Consider the following 25,294-nt stretch of genomic DNA (forward strand, 5'->3'; position numbering starts at 1 on the left):
AAGAAGACAGAGCCTGACATTTGACCTCGGTTTTTGAATGCACAGTAAATATGACATGATAAGAACAAGATTCAATGGCCTGTTTACAGAAAAATACAGTAAGCTGGCTATGCTCCACGAGAGGGGCAAATACCTACTGGATAGCCTAAAACAAATAAAGGCAGCAAATAGAAAGCAAGCAGTTGTGAGTTACAAAACAGAAAGCCAATGGTAAGCAATGGGCGGAATGCATTCCCAGGGAAGCTTCCTGAATATCTCCAAGAAGTCTTTACAAACTAGACAGCTGCTCTGACTGGTAGGCTTCGACCTAAAAAGGCCCCCACCAGACCCAATCTTCAGTTCACTTTTTGGACCTGCGGAAGGACTCTCAGAGGACTGCCTGCTGCTGTGGCCTGCTATACACCACAAGACTGCTTTGCTGCACCAAGATGGACTGCTCTGCTGCCTGAAGCCTGCCTTGCACACCAGAAGCCAGCCTTGCTGCTTGAGTCCTGCACATTACATTAAACCCAGGACTTCCAAAGTGACTCCAAGGTCTAGTCGGCTGGCCTCTTGAGCAGAGTCTCAGGGAAAGAAAAGGCTCCAACCATCTTGAGTCCGCACCAGGACCCAGCCTGAATGAGTCCGGACCCTCCAAGTGGTGCCTCTCCAGTCCTGGACCTTGGACGTGGTGCTAAAGGTGTCCAGATAGATCAAGTCCAGAACCTGGGACTTGGAATTTTGTGGGCCAAACAAAGACATGGAACCAACATGCTTGTTGACCCATCAAAGGTGCATCACCGGTTGGCCTGACTTTGCGGCAGCTCCCGCTGAGTTCTTCTCCGCAGCAGGAAATCCTGGTCAGCTGCTTCTTGCAGAGTGGGTATCCGACCTCGTGAAGCCCTTGTCGGCTACAAACTGCAGCGACTTCGCCCAGGGGCTCCACGACGACGAAGCTTCCTCCACCTCTGATACTGCCAGCTGCCTTGCCCTGCTGAACTTTACCTTCTCAGACATTTTTCAATGAATTTTTTTTTAAGTCCAAAGATAATCGGAGACTGGGTCAAATCTACTTCTTGCAACCGACCTGCGCTCCATCGCGATTGGCCATAACTTTTGACTTTGTCCTAGTCAAGTGCAGTAAAATAACCGTGGTTGACGCTTTGATCTTTTAGGTGCTAGATTTAACTTTAAAAACTAATAACTGAGGGGCGTGGCCAAGATGGCTGCGAGGTAGGACATGCTTTGCTGCCTCTCCGCCGACCGCCGCACTAAAGCACCGGCCCGTAGCCCTACGGAGCGTCGACGTCGGGGGCGACAGCCTCCACCCATGACGTTACACAGGGGACCACCGGAGGGTGAAATGTAGGTGTCCCGAGCACCGCAGACGGTGGAGTACAGTACCCGGAGTTTGTGCCCTCACTGCAGCGGTGCGGCCTACACTCCAGCAGCAGCAGCAGCAGCACTGGTGTGCCGACCCCTCCACTCCATGCGGCCGGCTGGTGGTTGCCTGGCGGGGAAACGCTGCTGGGGCTGCGAGCTACCTGCCACCCAGCCCTTTGTTTCCAGCACCACAGCTGGTGGAGCCCAGAAACCAGGGGAGCCGCCACGGAGGAGGACACGATTGGGGACCCGTCTCCCGGGCCACACTAGCGGTGACAACGTGGGGAGAGGCCGCACGGGCCGGCGCATCCCGAGCGGGCCCAGCAGGGACCTTTTGGAGCTTGGGACCCCCTACGTGACCCTGTTGCCTGGCTCCTGAGAGCGCAGCGGCTCCAGCTGTCCGTTTAGAGTTGGCCACGGTTGACCCAGCCTGCACTGAGACCTGCTGTGACCAGTGGCCCCTAGGTGCGGGGGGACCGACGTGGGCCTCTATTCGCAGCCCGTGTTGTGCGGGGCCTGCGAGATCACGGAACCTGCTTGGGAGAGCTGAGGGAGGCAGTCGCCGCCATCTGCTGCCGCTGCTGGGATTCCCTGGAGTGAGCCGCTGTTGGCCTGGGGTGAGCCCGGACGGGAGAGCGAGCGGTGAGGGGCCGCCAATACTTGGAGTACCCCATTCCTGAGTGGCGGATCATGACCGGCACCAAGACACTCCGATTGCTGCACCCTGGACCCAGCCCGCTATACACTCTGTATGGGGACACGGAGCGCTGGCCGGTCAGCCCACTGCATGCTTGCCTGATTCATGCTGCCTCGCTCCGACAGATCGTGGGGGCAGGTCTGCTTTGCTCGCCCCTTGCGGCACAGGCCTGCCTGGGGTATGACCTTCACCCGTGCCAAGAAGGACAGAAACCAGAAGGACTCTAAGCCGAACCTTACAGTGAAAGACCTCTTCTCTCACGCCCCGCAAGGCTCTCCCAAGATGGCTCACTCGTCCCCGGAAGCTGCGACCACATTATCACCGGGAGACGCACAAGAGGAGCGAGTGATGTGCGCCTTCCTTGAGTCCCTTTTTACGACACTCCAGGAGGAACTACAGACGGTGAAGCGTGACCTCACCTCTGAGATCAATGACATCCGTAGGGACATTGATAACATTGGGGAACAGGTTGCAGCACTTGAAGATAAAGGAGACAATAGGGACATGGAACTCTCCACGCTCCAGCGAGAGGTTATCCGCATCCATGAGCAGGAGGTAGACCTCCAAGCGCATCTCAAAGATCTTGAAAATCGCTCCCGGAGACATAACATTAGGATTCGGGGAGTTTCTACAAATGCGGGAGACATTTTTGCATATGTGAGGGGGCTGTTCAACCACGTTCTGGGCAACCCTCCTGTTTTCGACATCAAGATCGACAGAGCACATCGGCTGGGGCCCGCTAGGGCAGACAGGGCGGATCCGGCTGACATTCTGGCCTGCATTCAAGACTTTCGCACAAAAGAGGAGATTCTCCGCAAGGCCAGAGCCATGCACCCAATTACCTACTAGGACCAAAGCCCTACCCTTTATCAGGACCTTGCAGCGATCACTTTGCAGAAACGCAGGCTGTTTTTTCCGCCCCGCCCCGCCCCGCCCCATCACATCCCATCTTCGCCAATGGGACATTTCTTATTTCTGGGGGCACCCGTTCCGACTGATTTTAGCCTGGCCGGGAAATAGTATCAGCTTCACTCCCTGTCAGAGGCCTGCAGGCTTCTTGAAGTTGATGTTCCGGAAGAGGAAGGGGGAAACCATGGCTCGAGCCCTGTTGCAGGTGTTCCACCTTTGGGTTGGCAGCAGTAGAGACGCCGAAGACACCCTAAAGAGTCAGAGGGCTACCCTGGAGTCCCTCCCAGGGGAGATGGCAAAAACTCACACCTCATGACATTAGAAGGAGCGGTCTGTTCTTTATTATATTTAGGCGGGAGGCGGAGAGGGTATATTCTTGGCCACTCTATGGACCCCTTGACAAATCTTTCCTGTTCATCTTGGGATGACGGACTACCATGTTCCAGATGTTGGTTGCTTGCTGCTTTCCCTTTTACCTTTGGGGGGAGTTTGCCTTCTGTCATCTACATGGGACGGATCAGATTTCGTTTATATTCTCAACATTGTGGTTCTTGTATTTTTGGGGTTTTTCTCTTTCCTTTTTCCTTCTTTGGGGGCCCTCGTTCACTGTTTTTTAATATCAGCTCTGATAGGTTGCTTTTGCCGACTCAACATCCCTACTCGACAGGCCCTGGTATTCAGCTGTGTTTTTGGTCTTTCACTTCCTAGATGGCCCCCACCACATTTTGTATTCTTACCCTGAATGTGCGGGGGCTTAACAACCCTGTCAAGCGGAGGGCAGTCCTTTCCTACCTAGGACACTAAAAAACGCAGATATCTGCCTCCTCCAGGAGACGCACCTACTGGCCCGTGACTGCTACCGCTTAAATTCTCGCTTGTTCCCCACTCAGTTCTTTTCTTCCAGCGCTACCAAAACAGCAGGGGTGGCCATTTTGGTTTCTCGTTCCTTCCAGGGAAAGGTTCTTCAGAGGGAAGCCGAGATTAGGGGGAGACTCTCTCATATCAATTCGCCATCTGGGGGTTGACATTTATTATAGGTTCCATCTATGCCCCCAACGACGGGCAAGAAAAGTTCCTGCATGAAGCCCTGACCGAAGCCACAGTGACAGTAGAGCGTAGAATCCTGTGGGGGGGGGGGGACTTAAACCTGGTATTTGACAACTCAATGGACAGATCGGCGCAGCGCTCCCTCTGATGGGCTTGGACAGATTGAGGGAATTGGGGTTAGTGGACCTGTGGCGTTATTCCCACCCAAATAGCCGAGAATACTCATTTTACTCGAGTGTGCACAAGACATATGCTTGCCTTGACTATCTACTTGGCTCGGAGGCTCTTCGTACCCCGATAGTGGGGTCAGAGATTTTGACCGCCTCCCTCTCTGATCAGGCCCCGGTTGTAGTTACACTTACACTCCCCCCACTGCAGCGACCGTCTCGCCAATGGCACTTGCGTGATACCCGCCTCCACCGCGCGGACGTGCTCAAACAAGTGCAGAGCGCGATGGACGACTTTCTGATGCACAACGATAATCATGACACTCCACTTTCCACACAATGGACAGAGCTTAAGGCAGTAATAAGGGGGGAAATCCTTGCTATTACGACGGCAGACAACGCCGACCGCAGGTGTAAAAGAGAAGATCTCACGCAGTGAACTAGGGAATTGGAGCAGATGTACCAGCGTACTGGGGCACCTAGGATCTGGAGACAATTGCGCGCAGTAAGGACCCAGGTGGCAGCCATTGATAATGATAGGGCAGAATACGCAGTCCTCCGCCTGCGTCAGGCCTATTACACGGGGGGGACTGGTGTGGCTGTTTACTTGCTCACAAACTGCGCAAGACCAGACAGCGACAGGGGGTACAAGAAGTATGCAACGACATGGGACGAACGGTAACAGAAGACATGAACATCGCAAACACCTTCCGTGACTTTTATGCCCAACTGTACGCGGCACAGGCATTGGATAGCTTGCTCGGTGAAGCGTACATAGCGGCGGCACAACTCCCCTCCCTAGCGCAGGCACAGGCTGACCATTTGGAGAGAGAGATACAAGTAGAGAAGGTCATAGCGTCGATCTCTTGCCTTCAACAGGCTAAATCTCACAGGCCCAACGGCTACACGGCCGCCTTTTATAAAACCTTTTGTCCAACTATAGCACCCCTTCTAACTCGCCTCTTTAATTCCTTCGCGCTCACTGGGGCAATCCCGGAGGACATGTTGTAAGCAGCCATTGTGGAAATTTCGAAGGCCGGGAAGAACAAGACCAGCTGCAGGCATATCCCCCTACATCAGTCCTCAACATAGATCTCAAACTCTTCACAGGGATTCTAGCTCCCCGATTCTCGCCCTACATGCCAGGACTCATTGACCCGGATCAGGCCGCGTTTATCCCCCAACGCCAGACAAGTGACAACACTAAACGGGTACTCTACCTGATAGAGAAGGCCTCCCAGGTTTCCGGGGAATACATGATCCTTACCATCGACGCGGAGTAGGCCTTTGATAGGGTCCACTGGCTATTCCTGGAGCAGGTACTGATCCATACAGGGATATGGGAGATATTTCAAACTCTTATTTTCAACTGTTACCGGTGCCCCACAGTCTCTGTCTGAGTTAACGGACACATCTCGGCCCGCCTCCCTATTACCAGGGGCACAAGACAGGGGTGCCCTCTTTCTCCCCTGCTCTTTGCGCTATATAAGGAACCTCTCGCCCAAACTGTTCGGCGCAACCCCCTTATCACCAGGATTAAATTCGGGGGCGACACCCACACCATCAGCCTTTACGCCGATGATATCTCCTTCCGATCCCGCCCTGGCCTTGGGTGCTTTTATGTCAGAAATAGATCGCTTGGCACCGGCGTCGGGCTTTAAAGTTAATGTGGAAAAGTCGGTCCCCTTAACCTTTCGATGTCGCCCTCTACCATGGCGCACTTACGGTCCACGCACCCCCTCCAATGGGCGGAGGGAACGGTCCCCTACCTAGGCATCCAGCTGGCACCCATGCTGTCAGAGGTGGCCACCGCCTAACTATGCTAAGCTGCAGACGCAGATCCAGGCGGAGCTACGGCGGTGGAAATATTTCCCGATTTCCTGGCTGGGGAGAGTGGCTGCCATTAAAATGATGATTCTCCCCCAGATACTGTACATCTTCCAGATCTTACCCCTATGACCACCCAAGAAGTGGATCAAGCAGGTCCAATCGGAGTTGTCACAGTTTATCTGGCGGGGCCGCCGACCCCGCATGAAGGGAGCAATTACGATGCTACCCCCCCCCCCCCCCCCCCCGAGGAGGGAGGCCTGGGGGTTCCGGAACTCAGGCTCTATTTCCAGGCGGCGCAGATCTGATATATGGTCACATGGAGCAGGTCTGAATCTGAGAAACATGGGCTGTTCCAAGACCAAGCAGTAGCAGCCGCGACACCTTCCTGCGTAAGGCCCACAGGCCTGCCAATCTTTATGCCTCTCACATAACCAGAATGATTCTGGAGGCCTGGGACTAGACCGGTCAGAAATGCAACGTGACTACTTTCCCGTCTCCTCTCACCCAGCTCTTCGATAATCCTGATTTTCAACCAGGGATGGGTGAGACCTCCTTTACGAGTTGGCGTACTACGGGTTGTCTATCCCTGGGGTACTTGTTTGACTTTGATTGGATTCTTACATTCCCTCAGGTTTGTTCAATTTATGGGACTCCGGAGTCTGAACGATTCCACTATCTCCAGCTCTGGCACTGGGATCTCCAACCACTCATAAGATCGCAGGCACAGCGTTTCCTCACATCCTACGAAAAAAGGCTACTTATGCGCACATCCGATAAAAAGCTAATTTCAGACTTGTACAAGATGTTGCTTGCTAGAGATACACACATTTATAACGCTGAGCGAACGCGTAGGGAGGGGACCTAGGTCGGGCCCTCAGTCACAAAGAATGGTAGGGGGTATATTATAGAGCCCGCCACTCAGCACGCAACATGGGACTGACTGAGACCTTGACAAAGGTGACTACATACTGGTACTACACGCCTGACCGCTAACACACAATGGACCCTCTACAAAGGGCAGACTGTTGGCGGGCTGTGGGAGACAGGGCACACTGGTGCATCTTCTGTGGGACTGTGAACAGCTGCACACTTATTGGACGCAGGTTATCAATGAAATAGACAAAACACTTCGACACTCAGCTCCCACGCTTTCCAAGTTATGTCCTACTGGGCCTCCCGAATCCTCTCACATACTCGTTCCGATCAAGATGGGGCCGCCAGATGGTGATAGCTCTAAGCTCGGCCAAGCAAAACATCTTGCTCCACTGGCGGACCACTCGCAGCCCCACATTTACAGGTTGGCTGCAGCGTCTGTGACCGGTCTTGGGGATGGAAAAGATGGATCTCACGCTAGCTGGGAGGAGTTCCACTTTTGTAGACCTCTGGCAGCCATTTCTCACTTTGCTTGGTTCTGAGTTTAGGGAGCTCACCTGCCCAAGATACCTCCGCTTGCTGCACCTTTCAGCCCCCCCGGGGGAGAGTCCCAGGATGCCCAGTTGAAAGAAGAGGAGTAGGCCTGTCTTGTATTAGCATTTTGGTCAGTGGCCGACGGATGGGGCGGGGGGTGGGAGGGTAGAATAAGTTTCCTTTTTTGGTCATTTGAACATGTAACACTGTTGGCTCTCTCCACTATTACCATATTATTGATAGTAAATCTGATTTGCGTTGGAGAACATATATGTATCGCATCGCTGGCCTTTGTTTACGAAATGCAAATAAAAAGATTTAAATCTAAAAATTAATAACTTTGGTTCTACTGTCTGAATTTTGTCATATTGTTGTTGAATAATTTATTAAAATGTGCTCTATTTTTGTAAATTGGTGTGGGATTTTTCTTGTATTGTGTTTACACTTTATTGCTGTTTTTGTGCTGCATAAAACTTTACACAGTGCTCTAAGTTAAGCCTGACTGCTTGCTTTTGTGCCAAGCAACCAGACGGTTAAGCACAGGTTAATTCAGCAAGTGATTGTGGCTTTTGATTGAGCATGGTTTCACTCCCCCTCAACCAACAGCACAATTTCTCACAGCAATGAACAGAGGAAACATAGGAGAATTAAACATGTTGCGATGCCTCCTTCAATGGCAAAAGCCGCCTTATTTGCAGTCTAAGCAGGAAATTATATCACAGAAAAAAGGTTTACACCATCTTGGATTGGGAATTTCAAGAAACAAATACTGGAGAAATTACGATATTGGATGGGCATAAATATAAGCCTTGTCACTCTACTCTTCCAGGAGAATGGCACTTCAACAAATGGCAGGCGAAGGCAGAAGAATCTCATGTTTGCATTGTTCGTGCCTCCATGACCTGCCAGCTATTCAGCAATCTGCACCACATGTGGAATACTTCGCTGATCAGCTGCGACAACGGAGATGCTGGAGCCGGCTGAGCAATGTAGCAGAAAACACATCATTGTACAGCAAAGGCAGGATTTAAAGATTCTTTTTCTTCCTCTTGAAAGGAATGAGACTAAAGGAACAAGCTGCTGCCTACAGTTAATATCAAAGACACAGCTACAGGTGTTGCTCCTTTCCCATGTAGATTTTAAACTCTACAAGAAGCCATTGGGAGAACACCGTCTTAGCCTTGAAGTTAGTATTCATTAAATGTCATTCAACTATCCTGTTTTGTCATCCAACATCTAATTTCCTGCCCAAGTATTATCAATTTTAGCCATACACTATCTAAAAGCTAACATCTCCAAGATTACATTCTGCCAAAATGTAGTTTATTTGCCCAATTAACTGCAACCTTCAATATCATTTCTCACCCTATGAACTCAACAAGGATGTCAGCATGGATGTCTTAATCCCACTTCAAAACAAAGTCCCTTTGTTTTACACTAAAACCAGCTTAATGCATGCCTATTTCCCATACTAATGTCATCTATTCACCACACATCAGATGTTTCACTGCTCACCAAAATTCAAGGCATGATCGGACCTTAGACACTGCGCTTCTGCAAAATTGAGCTCTGTCTTTCTTTGAAAATACCGCTGACAACTGAAACTACTTTGCAGTTCATCAACAAACCGAACTTAAACTCAAGGCTTGTATCTTCCAGCTGCTCTATCATCTTTAGATCTGTCCTTATAACTTATTCTCCATATCCACTCCAAAAACACTGCTATCCCTGCATTTCCTAGTACCCTTTAACCATTTTGAACAACACCCGCAACCATATGCCCTGGTGAGTTTGAGCTTTCTATGTCACATTGATAATTACTTATAAATCAATCAGAAGACAGCCGGAGCCCAACGTAAACCCTTAAATCAAATGTCTGGTTAGGGGCTGTCGACATTGATTGTGCTGTGGCAGGAGGCCCTTTGCAAAGAAGACCTGATTTGCTTCCTCTCGGGCAAAGTGGTAATTTGTGAAAAACGCACATTGAGTAGTTTTTCAGCTATTGTGAAATTGGAAGAATTTCACAGTGCATGCTTTTGTTTATTGTATAACATTGACATATTTGGTCATACACTATACATTTTTCAGCTAGGATTTAACTTGTAGATTTCTGTAGCACAGTCTTGAGCTATTCTTTCAAAACAATTAGTTTTTTTGTCACAGTATAGGTATGTTACAGCTCTCATTATATAATTTAATAATTTAAAATAGGCATCTACTCTAACATACCAGTGATGTAAAGCGTGCCAATTACCTTTTGCGAGTGCCATGCAGTGATGGTCACCACATGCAACTTGAATGATGTGTCTGTCATGTAAACGCTTGATTGCACTGTAAAAGAAAGAAAAATTAATTGTTCAAACATTATTCTGATATATGCCAAAAAAACTGCATGATACTGTAACTGTAATACCCAGATCACGCTCCCCTGGACTAGGACTTTAATACGCAAAATGAGATGCAAGTGACTGTTTCAAGGTATATTCAAAACATTAGAACAAAATCAATTCATTTGGTGAAGCACAAGTTGCAAGTGAAGCTCCATCATAAAATAAATAATTTCCTTATGCGCATCTTCACAATTGTGAATGCTACCACAAAATAAAGGAAGGACTTCTGTCTCAGAAATTCTGATTTTAAAATGGACTGGGGCGAGGTCATCTCATTCTACTTCTCCTTTTCTACAACAGCTGTCAATCTCTCAAAGCTTACCAGTGACCAAAACCTTCAGCTGTTCTCCTGCACAAAATACTCCTGGCAGACTGAAGAGAGATTACATGTAATGTGTATGTGAGAAACAAACTTGACAGAGCGTCCTCACAGGGGCATATCAAAAATATCTCTAAAGATGTTCATGTCTCTTTCTTCAGTTTTATTGGCACAGCCCAAGACTTACTAGTTGTGGGTTGCAAATATCTATGCTCCACAAGGTAATACAGCTAAGAGAATAAAGAACATTAGGTACAAGCTCTTAAAAAGACAAATGTATTAGCTGGTCAGAGACATGTTGGTTTACTTGTCTTCAGAGACTTATTTCAGAGAGTGGGAAGTGCCACTTCCCCCAGCTAGACCCATGACTTCATATGCTGCCCACTGTTGGAATAGAAGTCCTCTGCATGGGCATGTAAATTGATGGTTCTCTTTCATGGACATATTTCTGGGTGCCTTCATTTTTTTCCTCCAGTAAGTCCTGCAAATCTACTGGATGTGCTCAACATTCCATCTTTGTTGATCATCAGCAGAGCTAGACTAAACTGACAGGGTATTAATCCAAAGTTCACCCTCAACCTACGTGAGGGTGTTTAGTGGCTTTTTAGACCACATTACATGAAATGACTGGTGCTGATGGAGGTAGTGGCAGCAATTTTTAGTTCAGGGGTACAGACCTGTCAACACCAACCTGCAAACTGGCTCTATTCTTTAAGGGCACACCCAGTCTCCCATGACTCATGTCCTTGTCCTATAAGTGTAGGATATGTGGATGCATGTGTAGCACATGGTTGATACACAGTTCAACAAATTGCAAAATGGAATGCTGTCTTTTTGGTCTACACAAGAATGTGGGCTGTGATTTGCCCATTGGAGACATGACCATCTGCACAGCCCTACAGCCCAAAGCACCCTTACTAAAACTGGAATTATCCGGTGGATGGGGGACATTTCTTCATCATATCCAAAGTCTAGTGCTGTGTATATTCCCTGTCCTGGGTAAAACTCTCCACTTCATCATTTGTCATGTGGTGCGGGCTATTACCTAGCAGTATTCTTTCTTTGGCTGAACTATTCTTACTTGAATACATGTGTTGGCCTTGAATAGTTCTTACTAGTGTGACCTGTTTAGAATTACTCCCACAACCTATAATATCTTGCAAAAAAGGAAGGAGATAGAATTCTCCCTGAAAGGAGGAATATTTAGATTTTTGAAAAATTCAGCTCTTTGGTTGGCCAAAGCTTTCCTATCTCATCTGCTGAACTATACTGAACCTTGAGCTGCGAGCCTGTAAATTGTCTCGACTTCCCTTTTGATCAGTGCTGGGCATAAATATACGAGGGGGCAGAAAGAACATTTGCTTGTTGATGTCTTTCCTTAGGCTGAGCCCAGCCTAGATTTCTGGAACACCTTACTGCTGTGACCAGAGTGAGAGAGAAGAAGATGGACTGCTCTATGGAAAGAGAAACTGACCCCTGCCCGCCTTGAACACCTGAACAACACCGAGCTACATAACAAATCTCCATGTAGGATGTATTAACTGACAAGGCCATGCAGGAGCTAAGAGATCACTGCAGCCAAACGAGAATAATGCCCGTCTGAACGAGTGGCGTTCTATTCAAAAGAACCAGTGGGAAATACCGTATCCTGAGCCTCGCGCTCTTTAGAAAAATAACATATCGAATGTCGGCCGAACAGATGCCGAGCTCGCGTCTCGTTAGACCACAGTTGAAAAGTTGCTCGGTGAAAATTGGTGCAGTTGGAACCTTCTTTAAGAAACTGGGAATTTAAACCACACATATACTTTTGACTTGCAAATTCAGCGTGCTGAGCAGCAGAGCAGAGCAGAGCACCAGAGCACCAGAGCACCAGCGGGAGCGGGAGCGGAGCCGCGTAGCGAAAAGCATTAACAGCCGGTACCTGTATCACCCGCATCCTCCCGCATCCCCCCGCACCCCTGTGCCTCCGGAGTCGCCCCTGTACTTGGGAAGGGAAAATAGACAACGGCGACAACGCTGCAGCTTGTCAGCCGGCGGTGACCCACTCCTTTCATCCGGAGACTGCCGTTACAGCAGCCCAACGACGGGACGGGGGGAGGAGTGAGGAGCACCAACATTCACGAGAGAAGCCGGAGAGAAGCCGGCAGAACAGAACAGCTGTGAGCGGTGAGCTGGCCATAAACATTTATAAATATTCTGGCTGCATATAGCTTTTAAGCATATCTTAAAATGCTCAGCTCTTAGTGTCTTACCGCTTCAGCCGCTAACTGCTAATTGGAGCCGTAGCACCAGCGGGGTTCCAGCGGAGCTGCAGCACCCGTAATAGCACTTGCGCTAAATGGTCACAGCCACAGCCGTCATCATAAATTATAGCCGCTATCGCAAGCCGCCACTACAGCCACACATCAGCCGCAAACAGGGAGCGGGGGATCATCCTGCACCCAACTTCTTCATCAGCGGCAGAGGGCGCAATCGCGGCAGCAGCAACAGGGGGGGGCCGTATCCCGGACGTCTCCCCAACACAGTTTACAGCTCCAATGAGAGGGCACTAGCGAGCTGTTTCTTGCGAACGCCAGAAGCCGTAGTGAATTCGCGGACATAAGCTGTTCTCGCTGTTCCCGCTGCAAGCAATCCACGAACCCCCGGGCCTCAGGCTCCAGGTCACAGGCGCCCAGGTATCGGCACTCTCCCCCCTGCGTTGCCATCTGCGACTGAATACCAGAGCCTGGAGACTGAGGAGGCACAGCGGCGGACCTGAACTTTACGGTGAGCGCAAAGGGGGCAGCGCAGCGATATCTTCTCATCTGAGCAGCAAAGTGGGTCAAGTCCAAGACAAGCAGTTACCTGCCTTAGTGTCCTCGCCTCTGCCCTCGCGCTCAGTCACCAGAAGTGAGTTGAGGAGCACGTAAAGAAACGGTGGAGGGGGCAAACTAGAGCAGGAGGAGTAGAGAGGAGCAGAGATCAAAGGTGCCAGCAGCCCTGGTTATAGATAGGTGGTCTGATACTGCTGAGGGGTAATTGTCAAGCTAACTGTCAAGCTAACTGCCAAGCATCAGTCAAATTGCTCGGACCTCTGAGGCTGTACAGGAAGGCATCAACCAATACCAAATTTCCCTGGCCGCTGGTTACTGGGCGTCATTGGACGCGACCTAGACGGTCGGTCAGCCCTGGCGATATGAGATCAGGGCGTATTCGTGGATGCCCCACGAACAAAGGGGGGGCAAACAAACGCACGAATAAACGTAAAAGGTCGCTGAAAGAGCTCGATGGGACTAGAGAAGAGCCACTGACCAAATCTAGGCAAACAACCCAGAGGGAAGGCTCACTTATTAACATAACAAGTGTCAACCCCAACAGCCCGAGTAGCGAGCAATTGACACAAGCAAAAAAGAGCAGCAGAACAAAAACCAATCTCGCAATGCTCAACTGAAAATTTACACAAAGTTTCATTTTTTTTAAAATGCGGCGGACACACTACTCTCAAACATCAATGAATCTCTAGGTTTACAGCAACCCATTGAACCATCTCAGCTTTCCCAGTCCGCGCAGCCAGACAACAACAGAAATAGAAGCCCCAACCCTATGGATAGGGGACCATTACAAGTGACTTCAACCCCTCAGCGCGACAAAAGCTGTACCACAAGGGGTACGACAACCGAAGGGATACAGCCAGGAATGAAAATTCTTTTAGAAACAAATCTGATTCAAGTGCACAGGGCAAATAACAAAAACAAAAAAAATCAGCTAATAAACATACTCCACAAAAGCTTCACGGGCCCCGGCATTTCTTCTAATGAAATCTCTTGCGAGGGTAACACATTTGGTAATGGAGACGAAGCCAACGGATCTATGAATTGCATTGCGAAAAATCAAGAAGAAACTAAGCATCCCAGAAACCACAACAATGCAGACGTAAACACCAAAAAGGAGCGCTGGGAAGTAAATGATCCAATCTTGAGAAATCAAACCTCAACTCAAATTGGACAAGCAACGGATCATGATAGTATGTCGAGGTCTGGGAAGGACATGGCCCACACAGACAGGCCACTAACCTCGCCGTTAGAAGCAATAGAAATATCCTCATTCATGGGAAAGGAAGAGTGGGAAGACCTTCTAGCTGCATACCCGCAAGACAAAGGTAAAAGCGAGTCAAATATCAAAATGTCGAATACGCCTATTATAATAAGCGATACCTCACACGAACATCAAATTAAGAGCCCCTCCATCTACAATACCAACAAGTACGGAGACCAGTGAAACCGGAACAACAGAAACTCCACTCTTTGAAAACTCTGAGGAAGAAAAAGCAAGTACAAAAACTAACGCCAAACAAAGACGAGCAAAAAAACGTAAAGGCAGGAAACACAAAATTGTCTCTCAACGTAAGGGCTTTATGCACCTCTTTGGGAATGCTCCAACCACGGAACAAAGAGCAGCTCAATCCGAGAGTGCCATGTGTCTTTCGGAAATTGAGGAAGCCATCAGCACATCTGAGACTCCTACCAAGGTAACAATCCCTAAGAAGATGGGGTGCAATAGTAAGCCCAAAATAAAAACTATGGAAATAAAAACTATGGAAACACACGGGATCTGCATACAAAAAGAGCCCGAAACAGGAACACAAAATGTATGCCTCCAAACCGGTGAAGCAAGCAATATTCTCCTTGAATCCAGCGCGAAACAGGCGCAAAAAAGTGGCAGACAGCCCGGCCCCAACTTACAGCAAATAAAAAATCAAGAACAAAGTTGGGGTGCGAAGCCTGGGAACAAACAGGGATCAGAAAACGCAGAGACAGGCAAAAGGGAAGCCAGTAAGCTACCCATCGACAATCACCCAGGAAGCACTACCCATGATGAAACATCTATTATAGAGTCAGCAGATTTTATACACAACATCTCCAGGCCCGGTGACAATTGCCACCCGGCCGGGCAACCAGCATGGAAAAAGCACACTATCAGTCGAGATCTAAGAGTAACTGCACTTAACGTACATCAGGCCAACACAAATGCAATACGACTAGTAGAGGACATGCGACCCAGCCTCCGCAAAAAAGAGGGAGGGCTGTCAAACGAACAAAGAAACGTTGAGTCGTCCGCACGAAACCTGCAAACACCTGGCCGAGAGCTAAGAGTCACTGCACCTAATTCTAACCAAACGAAAACAACTGTAACAATATTAGTAGAGGATATGCGTTCTAGTCCACCAAAAACAGAGAGTGAGCGGACAAGTGAACAAAGAAATGCAACAGGCGCCGTTTGGTTCAACCCGAACTACTGCTCGCAAGGTAGACATGATATACTGAACAGGGGTAACATCTTACGGCTGCTATCCCATATCCCCTCTTTGGCAGAAGTAAAAAGCTCAGACCTGGTATCCATTGAATTCGCAGTCGATGAGCACACAGGAAGAGAAAAAACAAAAGCAACCTGGACAACCCTGGCAATCTCACAAAAAATATATGCTGAAGCTGAAACCTTTAAAAACTGGGGGATCACAATAAAACCATATATAAAGCCTAGATACCCCGAAATTCTTGTCCCGGCGGAAAATGAGGCAGAACTAGCCACCACGAAAAACCTTAGAAATTCGGTCCTGAGAGGCGCGGTAGGGCCAGGGGGCAATAAAATCGATCAACATAATGATAGTGCCCGACGTATAGTAGACGAACACATACAACCATCTGGACTGCCTGACCCAAGATGGATAGCCAGAACTTTAAATAATAACGAATGACAAACCGGCCTCAAGCCAGGGGAGGCCGTACATGACTCATTGAGAACATGCTCATGGAATATTAATGGCTTGGCCTCAAAAATATCTGACTCGGAGTTTATGACATACATTAGAAACTTCGATGTCGTGGCATTCCAAGAAACTTGGCTTGCAGCCCCCCCGCACCTTCAGGGCTACTTACGCTTCTTTTCTGCTGCTAAAAGGTCAGCTAAATATGGGCACCTTCAAGGTGGCCTTGCAACTTATATAGCGGCCACAAGCATTTTGACGGCAAAAGAAGTTGGACCAACTTTTACAGCCTTGCTGGCTGTAAATATTCACCTGCCACAACTTATAATAGGCTCCGCTGAAAATGATTTTACTCTAATTAACGTCTACATTCATCCGAGAAAGAAAAGAAAAGCAGCTAAAAACCTTTGTAGTTTTATGGAGACTTGCATAAGGGAAAGACCTACAACAAATGTTGTTCTCACTGGGGACTTCAATCTTAACCTTATGGGTAACACGCAAGAAGACGAGTCACTAATCCAAAATGCAATCTGGGACACTCCATCACAAGCGACTTCACAAATCTCCAAGCAAACAAAGCTAGGGAATAAGATTCTGGAAGACCTGGTACACTTCAACATCAGGGCCTTAAATGGAAGGACCTCTGGAGACAACCCCCCAGCCGCAACTTTTCATTCAACTAGAACAAGCAGCATCCTAGACTACACCTTCATTTCGTTACCATTATTCCAGTTTTTAAAATCATACCGGATAGGCCGTAGAGGAGACAGCGATCACTGCCCCCAAGAAACCACCTTCAAGATTGCAAAACCCAACTTTGAGCTCTCGAAAGAACCAAAAGAGTCAATCCACACCGTCAACTTCAAAAAAATTAAGTATTCAGCAGCAATAGACGGAACTCTAGTGGAAAGAGCAAAACAGCACTTTGGGAGTTGCACTGGATATAGCGAAATCACAAAATGGGAACAATTTACAAACATTATGTCCAAGTATGCTACAAGACCTAAGCCACAATCACAATTAGGCAATGAAAGATCGAGCAAATTCTCTCAAGAACATAAAGGAAAAATCAGAGGTATAAATACCACAATTTATCACACAATGAGAGAACTTCAACAGAAACCTATGGACTTAGCAAAGCGCGATCAACTACGGAAATTAAAATTAACACTGAAAAAACTAAAATGGGAAGCAAATAAATCCGCTGAGGATAACCTATGGGCGAGACTTCATTCTGACATCAAACGGAACGACGGGGAAAGGTTCTGGAAATCAATAAACTCATTTTTAAGACCTACGCACCACGGGGTCTCATCTAACATCACAGAGGATAAATGGGCAAACTATCTTGGCAGCCATTTTCACCAGGCTGTGGGAAACAACCAGGACCATGAGTTTGACACTCTAAAATCTCTAACGAGCAAAAACACAAGCTTTACAGAATGGCAGACTCGAAACGATAGAGAGAATCTGCCGAACTTACAAAACATCATTCAGCGTCTAATCAAGAAGGGAAGAAGTGAGGGAGCACCAGGGCCGAATGGAATCCCGCCAATTCTCTATAAACAAGATGTGGTAGGCTGGGCAGTAGCCCTGGAACCGCTTTTTCTGGAGATAAGACATTACAACATCCTGCCAAGCTCCTGGAAGGGCTCAATTATCTCCCCAATTCATAAGGGAGGAGACAAGGCTTCCCCTCAAAATTATCGACTGGTGGCTTTAATTGACAACGAGGCAAAATATTTTGCAGGCATCCTTCTAGAAGAGCTGATGGCCTGGGCAACAGAGAGATCCTTAATCCCGGCTAACCAGACAGGCTTTGCCAAAGCAGTAGGCACAATGACTAACATTCTGAGTATGGGCATGCTAATAGACAAGGCAGAATCTAACAAAATGCCCATTCACTTCTGCTTTATTGACTACAAGGCCGCTTTTGACCACATAAATCGGAACCTTTTATGGTCTAAACTCAACGATTGGGGGATACCAAGACCCCTTTTGAACCTGCAAATTAACCTTCATACGGAGACTTGGGTACAGATAAAGGTGGGGGATGGATCCGCCCTGTCCAGGCGCATACCGACCAACAAGGGCCTGAAACAAGGCTGCGTCCTGGCCCCCACCCTATTTAATCTGTTCCTAAGCGACCTTGTCCCCATTTTAAATGGCTACAACTCCCACGCTCCCAAATTAGGAGGACTGCAACTTCCTTGTCTACTTTACGCTGACGATATCGTCCTTATAAGCCATACCAAGGTAGGATTTCAGCACCTCCTGAATGCAACACAATGCTACTCAAGCAAAAATGAGCTTACAATAAATTTGGAGAAAACCCAGTCAATGACCATCAGCAAGAAAAGAAGCAAATTAACATCATGGTACTGGGAAAAGATAAAAATTGGAGATACTCCAATATATAAATATCTAGGAGTGAAGATTGATAACGGAGGGCAGTTTTCCGGCCAAAGAATGAGCATTCGAGGGAAAGGGATATCCTTGGCAATTTCACTGAAGTCTCTAAACAACAAACTTTCTGGCCCGTCTCTTCTGCCCCTGACGCAAGTAATCCGCGCTAAACTTCTCCCAACGATCACCTACGGGAGCGAGGCACTTAGAGGAAGGGACGCCAAGATCCTTGATCAAACAATACCAGCTGCCTACAGAATCATCTTCAGCCTGCCCAAGCAAACTTCACCAGCTCAAATCAGACTTGAATTCACATTGATCAACAGGTCCTGGCAAGACAGGGAGCCTATATGATAGCTTGGGACAAAGTGAGGAAATCGAAACAAGGAACATTAAATGAACATCTGTGGATGGAGTTAGCCCAACACCCGTCCTCAGCAGCAGCCAAGTTCCTACGGGACAGCCTGAAGTACACGGGTTTAGAGCAGCTCTGGGATACCCCAGTAAATCACACAACATTCAAAAAATTGGTCAAGAAATCGATCAAACAACTATCATGGGTTCAAGATAAGGCAGCCATCTCTAAAAGAACGCATGGCTTGATGATCCTAAACTCGTACACAACGAAGGCACCACAGAGCTATTTTGGTGAGGGATACTCTAAATCCCCCAAAATGTGCTTCTTAAAGCACAGATTGGGCCTGCTCCCCTGCATTCAAAACCTTCCAAACTGGATAAAAATAAAAGCTGACCCTCTTTGCCGGCTATGTGGCTTGGGGCAAGAGGACATGCTGCACTTGATCTGCTCTTGTGAGAAACTACGCGAGGAACGAAAACACTTGTTGAAACACCACTTCAATCAGCAAGGGATTCGCACACGAAGGAAGGCAGTTCTCGCTTGCTTTTCTCCCCATGATCCTCGCTTGAACTGCAGCTTCGTAAAATTTATGAAGGCAGTGGGAAAAAAGATGCTAAAAATTAATCTATAATGGTCCCTGTATTATCGTTTTAACATTGCTTGTCGATTGACATCACTGACCCTATGAGCTCATGAGGAAACTGGGAAAGGAGAAATAATCTCACTAATATGAAGCTGATCAATCTTTTAAAAAAAACAACAACAAAAAACTTGTGCCGTGTGTACAGTCGACTTAAGGAAATGCGATTGTTTTTATTCTGATTCTATTTAGAATTGCATTTTTATTATACTTGTTCTTAATCTATTTTGTACAGCAATGGTTTTAAGTAACTATGCTAATAAAATTACTTACTTACTTACACTGCAGCCTAACAGGCGTGGATATGGATAAATACCAAACACCAACAGATAATGCTGCTCCTGGTTCTTTGTGCAGAGATATAGGCGCTTTAATTGGACCCCCAAGAAACCTCAGTGAGTGCTGGCACACTATACACCTGTTGCAATTGGCAATATTTGGAGGCCAGTTAGGTCCTTACTTGGTCTCCACCTGACTTGTGTTAAAATTGGACAGAGATTACCAGATCCCTAGTAGCCAGGTCACATGAAAACACAGATATCTTTAGCACCCTCAAAACTTCATCTTTTTGACCTGGGTGGACCATTGGTATATCAGAGGTGGTTGTTCTAGGAGAAGGAATTTGCCAAGGCTCAACATGCATCTCTCCCACCTTGTTGGACAGACAGGAAAATGCCTTTCTCCAGCAACTACAACCAAGTGGAATCAGGCAGGTGTCTTGTAAATGGTCAGTAAATTGGAGGAAAGAGTAAATTAGGGAGAATAAACCACTGAAGGCAAGAGGAAAGAGGCTTACAAAGACACTTTCAGGAGCAAGGTATAAGTAGTCCAAGAAATTGCACTACACTGTTGGAAGGCTGGACAGACAGAACTCACAGCAAAGTTGGGTTCAAGCTGGAGTTTCGACACTGAAGAAAAGAAAACAGATCACAAAGGGTGATGATCAGACAGAATAAAGGAGAACCCCATAAGTCTCAGCATATGTTTCATAAATTACTGGACTGCTTATATAATAGGATACAGGAAGTGGCAGACAAGAAATCTGGGATCCAAGTTGGAGTGGGACTGACATATTTATTGATGGGTGGCAGACATCTTGTAAAGTGAAAGAGAAAGAAGGCAATATGTAATATTTGTCTGTATCAAGCAAGCATTGATTACTCTGCAACCCCTTCCTATTGTAAAATAGGAAAAGTGTTTTGGCATAGTCGGCAAAACTACAGCCTCTGTTCTGGTGGAAGAAACTGATATTATTAATGCTGGCTTCTCAAAAAAAGTATAGGGTGGCGTATATCCCCAAAAGGGAACACAAACTGTTGCGTGTGTCAGTATTTTGCAACCATTTTTACTGAAAAGAAAGCAAACTGGACAAACATGTTCAGTTTGCAAAGAAATTCTCAGAACACTAAAAGAGAGGAATGTATGGTTCCTATTACTCATAGCTAGACCAGGGAGACGGAGTATATCTCCCTATGATCTTATCCAAATGAAGGGGTTTGTGCAATATAGCCCAAATTGCTACTTATTGTACCTCCACAGCACACTGATAGAGAGGGAGAGGTCAGGTTTTTGTTGCCAGGGACAAGTGAAGAAGGTTAGCCAAACAGACAGGCATGGTAGGCTTCAGGGTTGGCTGCTGGACAAACTTAGTCAAGGTTAGCTTCACGGAGGGGTTGGACTCAGGTAGGCCTTGTTTCAGTTCATTGTTACTGCAAGTGAAAGAGCACAAGAACTAGAACGCAACTGGTGTGCTAAGTCAGATGAAGATAGGTCCCAAGGGTACCCAGGGCATGTAAGGCAGAGTGTCCACCCAAGTCTGCATCACTGATTGTGCCACCCTGTGTGTATTCAAAGCACAAAATGGCTCCCAGCCTGCTACTGCAGCCTGGAATGGCAGTTTTGAATCTGCTAGTTCGACTTTGCCATTTAAACCACTGACAAAGCCCCCACTTCCCTTAACAATATATGTTTTCCCCAAGGAAGGCCTATGTAGCCGTAAGGCAGGGAGCTGTATATTATTAAGTAGGACATATGCTTTTGAGGTATGGCCTAACAGCAAAATGTCCAAATTATCGCTTTTGCTGTGAAAAAGCTAGTGGCCTCATTGGTCAACACAGAGTTACGGGCAGACCCCTCAGTCAGGCTAACTTCTGAATAGGAGTACTAAAATGGGTACTTCAAGGAGTCAAATTAATCATAGAATTAAATACAACTTAATGCCCAAGTTGAGTTTAATGTCACTTTTAGGGAAAGGCAACTTTTAAAAACTTGCCGCTCTGTTGCCCAGTTTTTCTTGTGGCTTTGCACAGTTGCTGGCCATGAGACAGCCTTTTGCCCTCCTGGAAAGTAATGTGAATGACTCCCAGGCTCAGGAACAATAGGAGCCTGCTACATGGAGAGATGTTACCTCCCCCTTGTAGGAAGCCACTCAGGGTATTGGCCCAAGAGACGAGCTTCAAAGGCGAAGCCGGCTTTGGTGGGCAAATGGAAATCATGCTCCTAAAGGTAAGTCCCTTTGTTCAGGCAGACAGGCTGGCAGCAGGAACGGAGATGGGAGACCTGTGCCCAAACCAGTTTCCCCATGGGTGTGTAGGTCTTAGGTAGCCACACCTCTAGGGTGGGCTACCAAGCTCCTAACATCTAAAGAAGGATTCAGACATTTTGAGAGTGAACAGAATAGTACACTCTGGGATTGCTAGATGTCACATGTAGCTACAAGTCATTACAGGGTGGGAGGGATCTGGGTAGCACATTGGCTAGTGAACGTATCATCCCCCAGGCCAAGTCCTGGGCATAAATATGGCACCCCTGGCACCCTAAACCTCAGATCATGACGGAACTGGTGAAAGGTCTAAAAAAGGACTGCCCTGCTGACCCCTGGACCTGGCAAGAGAAGCTGCACCAACTGCTGGACTGCACCTGCTGCACCTTGGGCTAGCAAAGAGTAGGCTGTGCCTGTGGAAAGTCGCTCCTAAGTCCCAGACCAAAAACGTGACTACAAGGGACAGTTGGCTGACCTCTAGAACCAGCACAAGGGCCATCAAAGCTGAAGAAGCCCCATCTGGCAAGTCGGTAGCCACATTCTTCGAATCACTGCTGACCACCGCTGGACAATCCAAGAAACTAATACTCAACAGCCAAAGGTTGCACCCAAGTCTATAAGACCCGGGAGTATTGTCTGAGTCCGGATTGGTCACCAAAGAGTGATACCGCTGGACCTGCTGTGTACAGAAACCGATAGCCCAGCCGCAGCTGGATTTCTACTGGCTCAAAGAGGACTTTGAAGGAAACTGACCTCTGTGGCCAAAGTTGCCTCACTTAACTTGTGGGCCGAGGAATAACCATAAGGATGCCCCTGTTGACAGCACAGTACCCAGAGCATCTTTCGGCATCCTCAGTAGTCTGTATCCCCAGCATCATAACCACTCCTTTGAAGTCTATGGCGGTCCTGATGTAAAGAGTGGAACTGGTTTATTGAACAGTTAACTGTCCAAATACTCCTTATTGCCCCCCACCCCAAATTCTTCCGGTCAAATTTGGTGGCCCCACTCAGGCTGGTTTAGCCGAACACAACTCTTTTCAACTTTTTAAAAGTTTCTAAACTTTATGGTTACCAATGCTTGTTTTTTGCGGTTTGGACTAAAAAGCTGAGATTTGCGTTTAACTTTAAAATCTGTATCTCCAGAACCCTCGGTGGATTTTGATCATCTTGGTGTCTAAAAGTTCATATAGATATAATCTCTTTTTAGATATTGGTGTGAGAGTTATTTTGTGTTTTGAGACTTTCTTATTTAGTTGTTTGGTGCTTTCAAATGCTTTACTCTAGTTTCTTTTTTTAAGCCTCGAAGCCACAGCTACCCAAGTTTGAGCTAAAGGTTTTACAAACGAATCTGACTAGACCTAATACAGTTTTGCAAGTGTAGTACATGGCAAGGTCCCACAACCATACCATATAATACACCAAAATCCTCTCAGAGAGGGCCCATCATTCTGATAGCCCAGAAAGATGGTGAAACCTATATGAGATAACCACAATATCTAAGACTAAAATCTTGTGGATTGGATGTCACACTGAGATACATTTATGACAGAACCTCCAAGGAGAAAGGTTCGTAAAACAGGGATCCTTGGGTCCGCTCAGGCAGTGCAACATTGCTGTAGGACATCTAAGACTTCAGTGAGGTACCTGCCATTGAACACCCTTCCCATCAGGAGGGTGCCTATGAGTCTGCCTTCCCTTTCAGCCTGTATGACAAGGACAGCTTACCAACATCTGCTGTTCAAGCTGTAAGTTTATTTGACCCCTTTTTTAATTCCAGTTTGAAGACTCGGTGGGCTGGAGGCCAGGAGAGAGGGCATTTGCTAAGGGTATTGGTCGTTGGCCCATGGAATGCAGATAGATTTCAAGAACAAGTCTGAACTTGATCTGGATGTACCATGGACTCTTTTTGATTAGGTTTCGACTTGGGATTCTTACAGTTTTATGCTGGTTGAACTATTAAGTTCACACATTGTTTCAAAGGACTTCAGAGCACTTCAGAGTATATTTAGAGTTTGATGGCCAGTCCGTCTTTCCACCCGGGCAGCGGAATAATTTACAGAGCTCCCCTGGTAAAAGACTGTCCGCGATATTGAGGGATCTCTGCCAGGCAGTGCTGTAAGAGAAGCCGCCACCACACGGGCTCCTCTGAAGCACTGGAGCTTTGCTGAGTGGAGCAAAGTTTAATGTCACTCAGCAAAGTTTTTTTTTTTTATGAAACTCCCAAAGCGTGAGTTATATTTCTGATAAACAATAAAAATAAATCCTGATATCCTGGGAGTTTTCTCCCAGTGGATGGGGTAAACGTTTTGCTTACCTGTTCATGGCCCCTAGGATTTTCCTGCAAGTGCAGAAAAGGAAAAAAGTACATCAGGACATCTGCCATTAATAGAGCGAATGATCAGAGGTACTTAGAACATCTGGCCCAAAGTAAGTGTGGTCTAAGGTTTCCCATGATAGAGCCAGCTGAGGCCCTGCAAAAGGAAACATAATGGTTCGCCCAACTCTAAACAGATTATGCAAACCAGGAGATTAGAGGAAACAGTACTTCAGCATGTTGGCTGCAGAGTACCCAGTCGACCAAACTGTAAATAAGCCTGTTAGCTTTTCACAACCCAAGCCTCACAATTCCTCAGCTGGCTGGGTAGATGTGCAGAGCTACTGCCATGCTAATGCAGGCCTTTCCTATCAAGGCAGAGGACTGTCTGACTTTCTAATACATATAGTGAAAGATCCATCTGACTCCATAATCTGGTGTGGGGCACCATCCTCACTTACTCTTTGTCAAACTTTAACACCATCAGTGACCTGTACTTTTGAGAACAACCTGTGAGCACTGCACCATCGACAAGCATGCTAACAGGCCAACTCACATGTTGATATTTTCCTCAAGAAGTTAAGAAAATAAAAGACTGTAGTCTGTAGTTGCAGTTTATAATTCACAACCAGTAGTTTATTTCCAATAGTTGTATTCCTTGCCTTACACTGCAGTCTAGTTTATAGTCATTTATAGCCCTACAGATGAAGGGAAGCTATTGTGACCTCTCCCATATACCCCTTCCTAAGAGATCTACCCAACTGTCCTGCTTCTCTCTTGTAGTATAGTCTGTAGCCAATGAGTGGCATATACCACCAACTTAGGAAAAACCATCACATGGAGCACAATCTATTACTAACCAAACAAACTCCAGAAACTTAAACCCAGATTTAGAAGCGGGTTGTTACAGGATTTTTGTCATAAAATAACAGGAAGTCCAGCAGCGGACACAAATGTATCAACTGTGGAGATGCTACCAAAAATAGTGATTGACTGGATCCCACAATAAGGCTTCTTACTCTTCATTTTGGTGAGCACATTTTAGATATATAATTATCCATACTGAAGGGACATAGTATAAAATTAGTACCTCCAAATTAAAAAATGTATCACATTAGAAGGTGACCCAGGCTTCTTTTATGTAAGCTCCCAAAATTATATAT

At 47.0% G+C, this 25,294-nt stretch overlaps 1 protein-coding gene across 2 annotated transcripts in view; it reads right to left on the reverse strand.

Annotated features, from left to right (window-relative positions):
- The window catches only part of LOC146866324 (E3 ISG15--protein ligase HERC5-like), a 551,381-nt gene that overhangs the window by 489,420 nt on the left and 36,667 nt on the right, over positions 1-25,294 (reverse strand). For both annotated transcript variants that reach the window (XM_085635591.1, XM_085635598.1), the window contains exon 3: positions 9,674-9,750. In XM_085635591.1, the coding sequence (XP_085491717.1) occupies positions 9,674-9,750 (77 nt within the window). The remainder of the gene's footprint in view (positions 1-9,673; positions 9,751-25,294) is intronic.

This window comes from Triturus cristatus, chromosome 2_1, assembly GCF_964204655.1.
Source record: "Triturus cristatus chromosome 2_1, aTriCri1.1, whole genome shotgun sequence".
Lineage (NCBI taxonomy): Eukaryota > Metazoa > Chordata > Amphibia > Caudata > Salamandridae > Triturus > Triturus cristatus.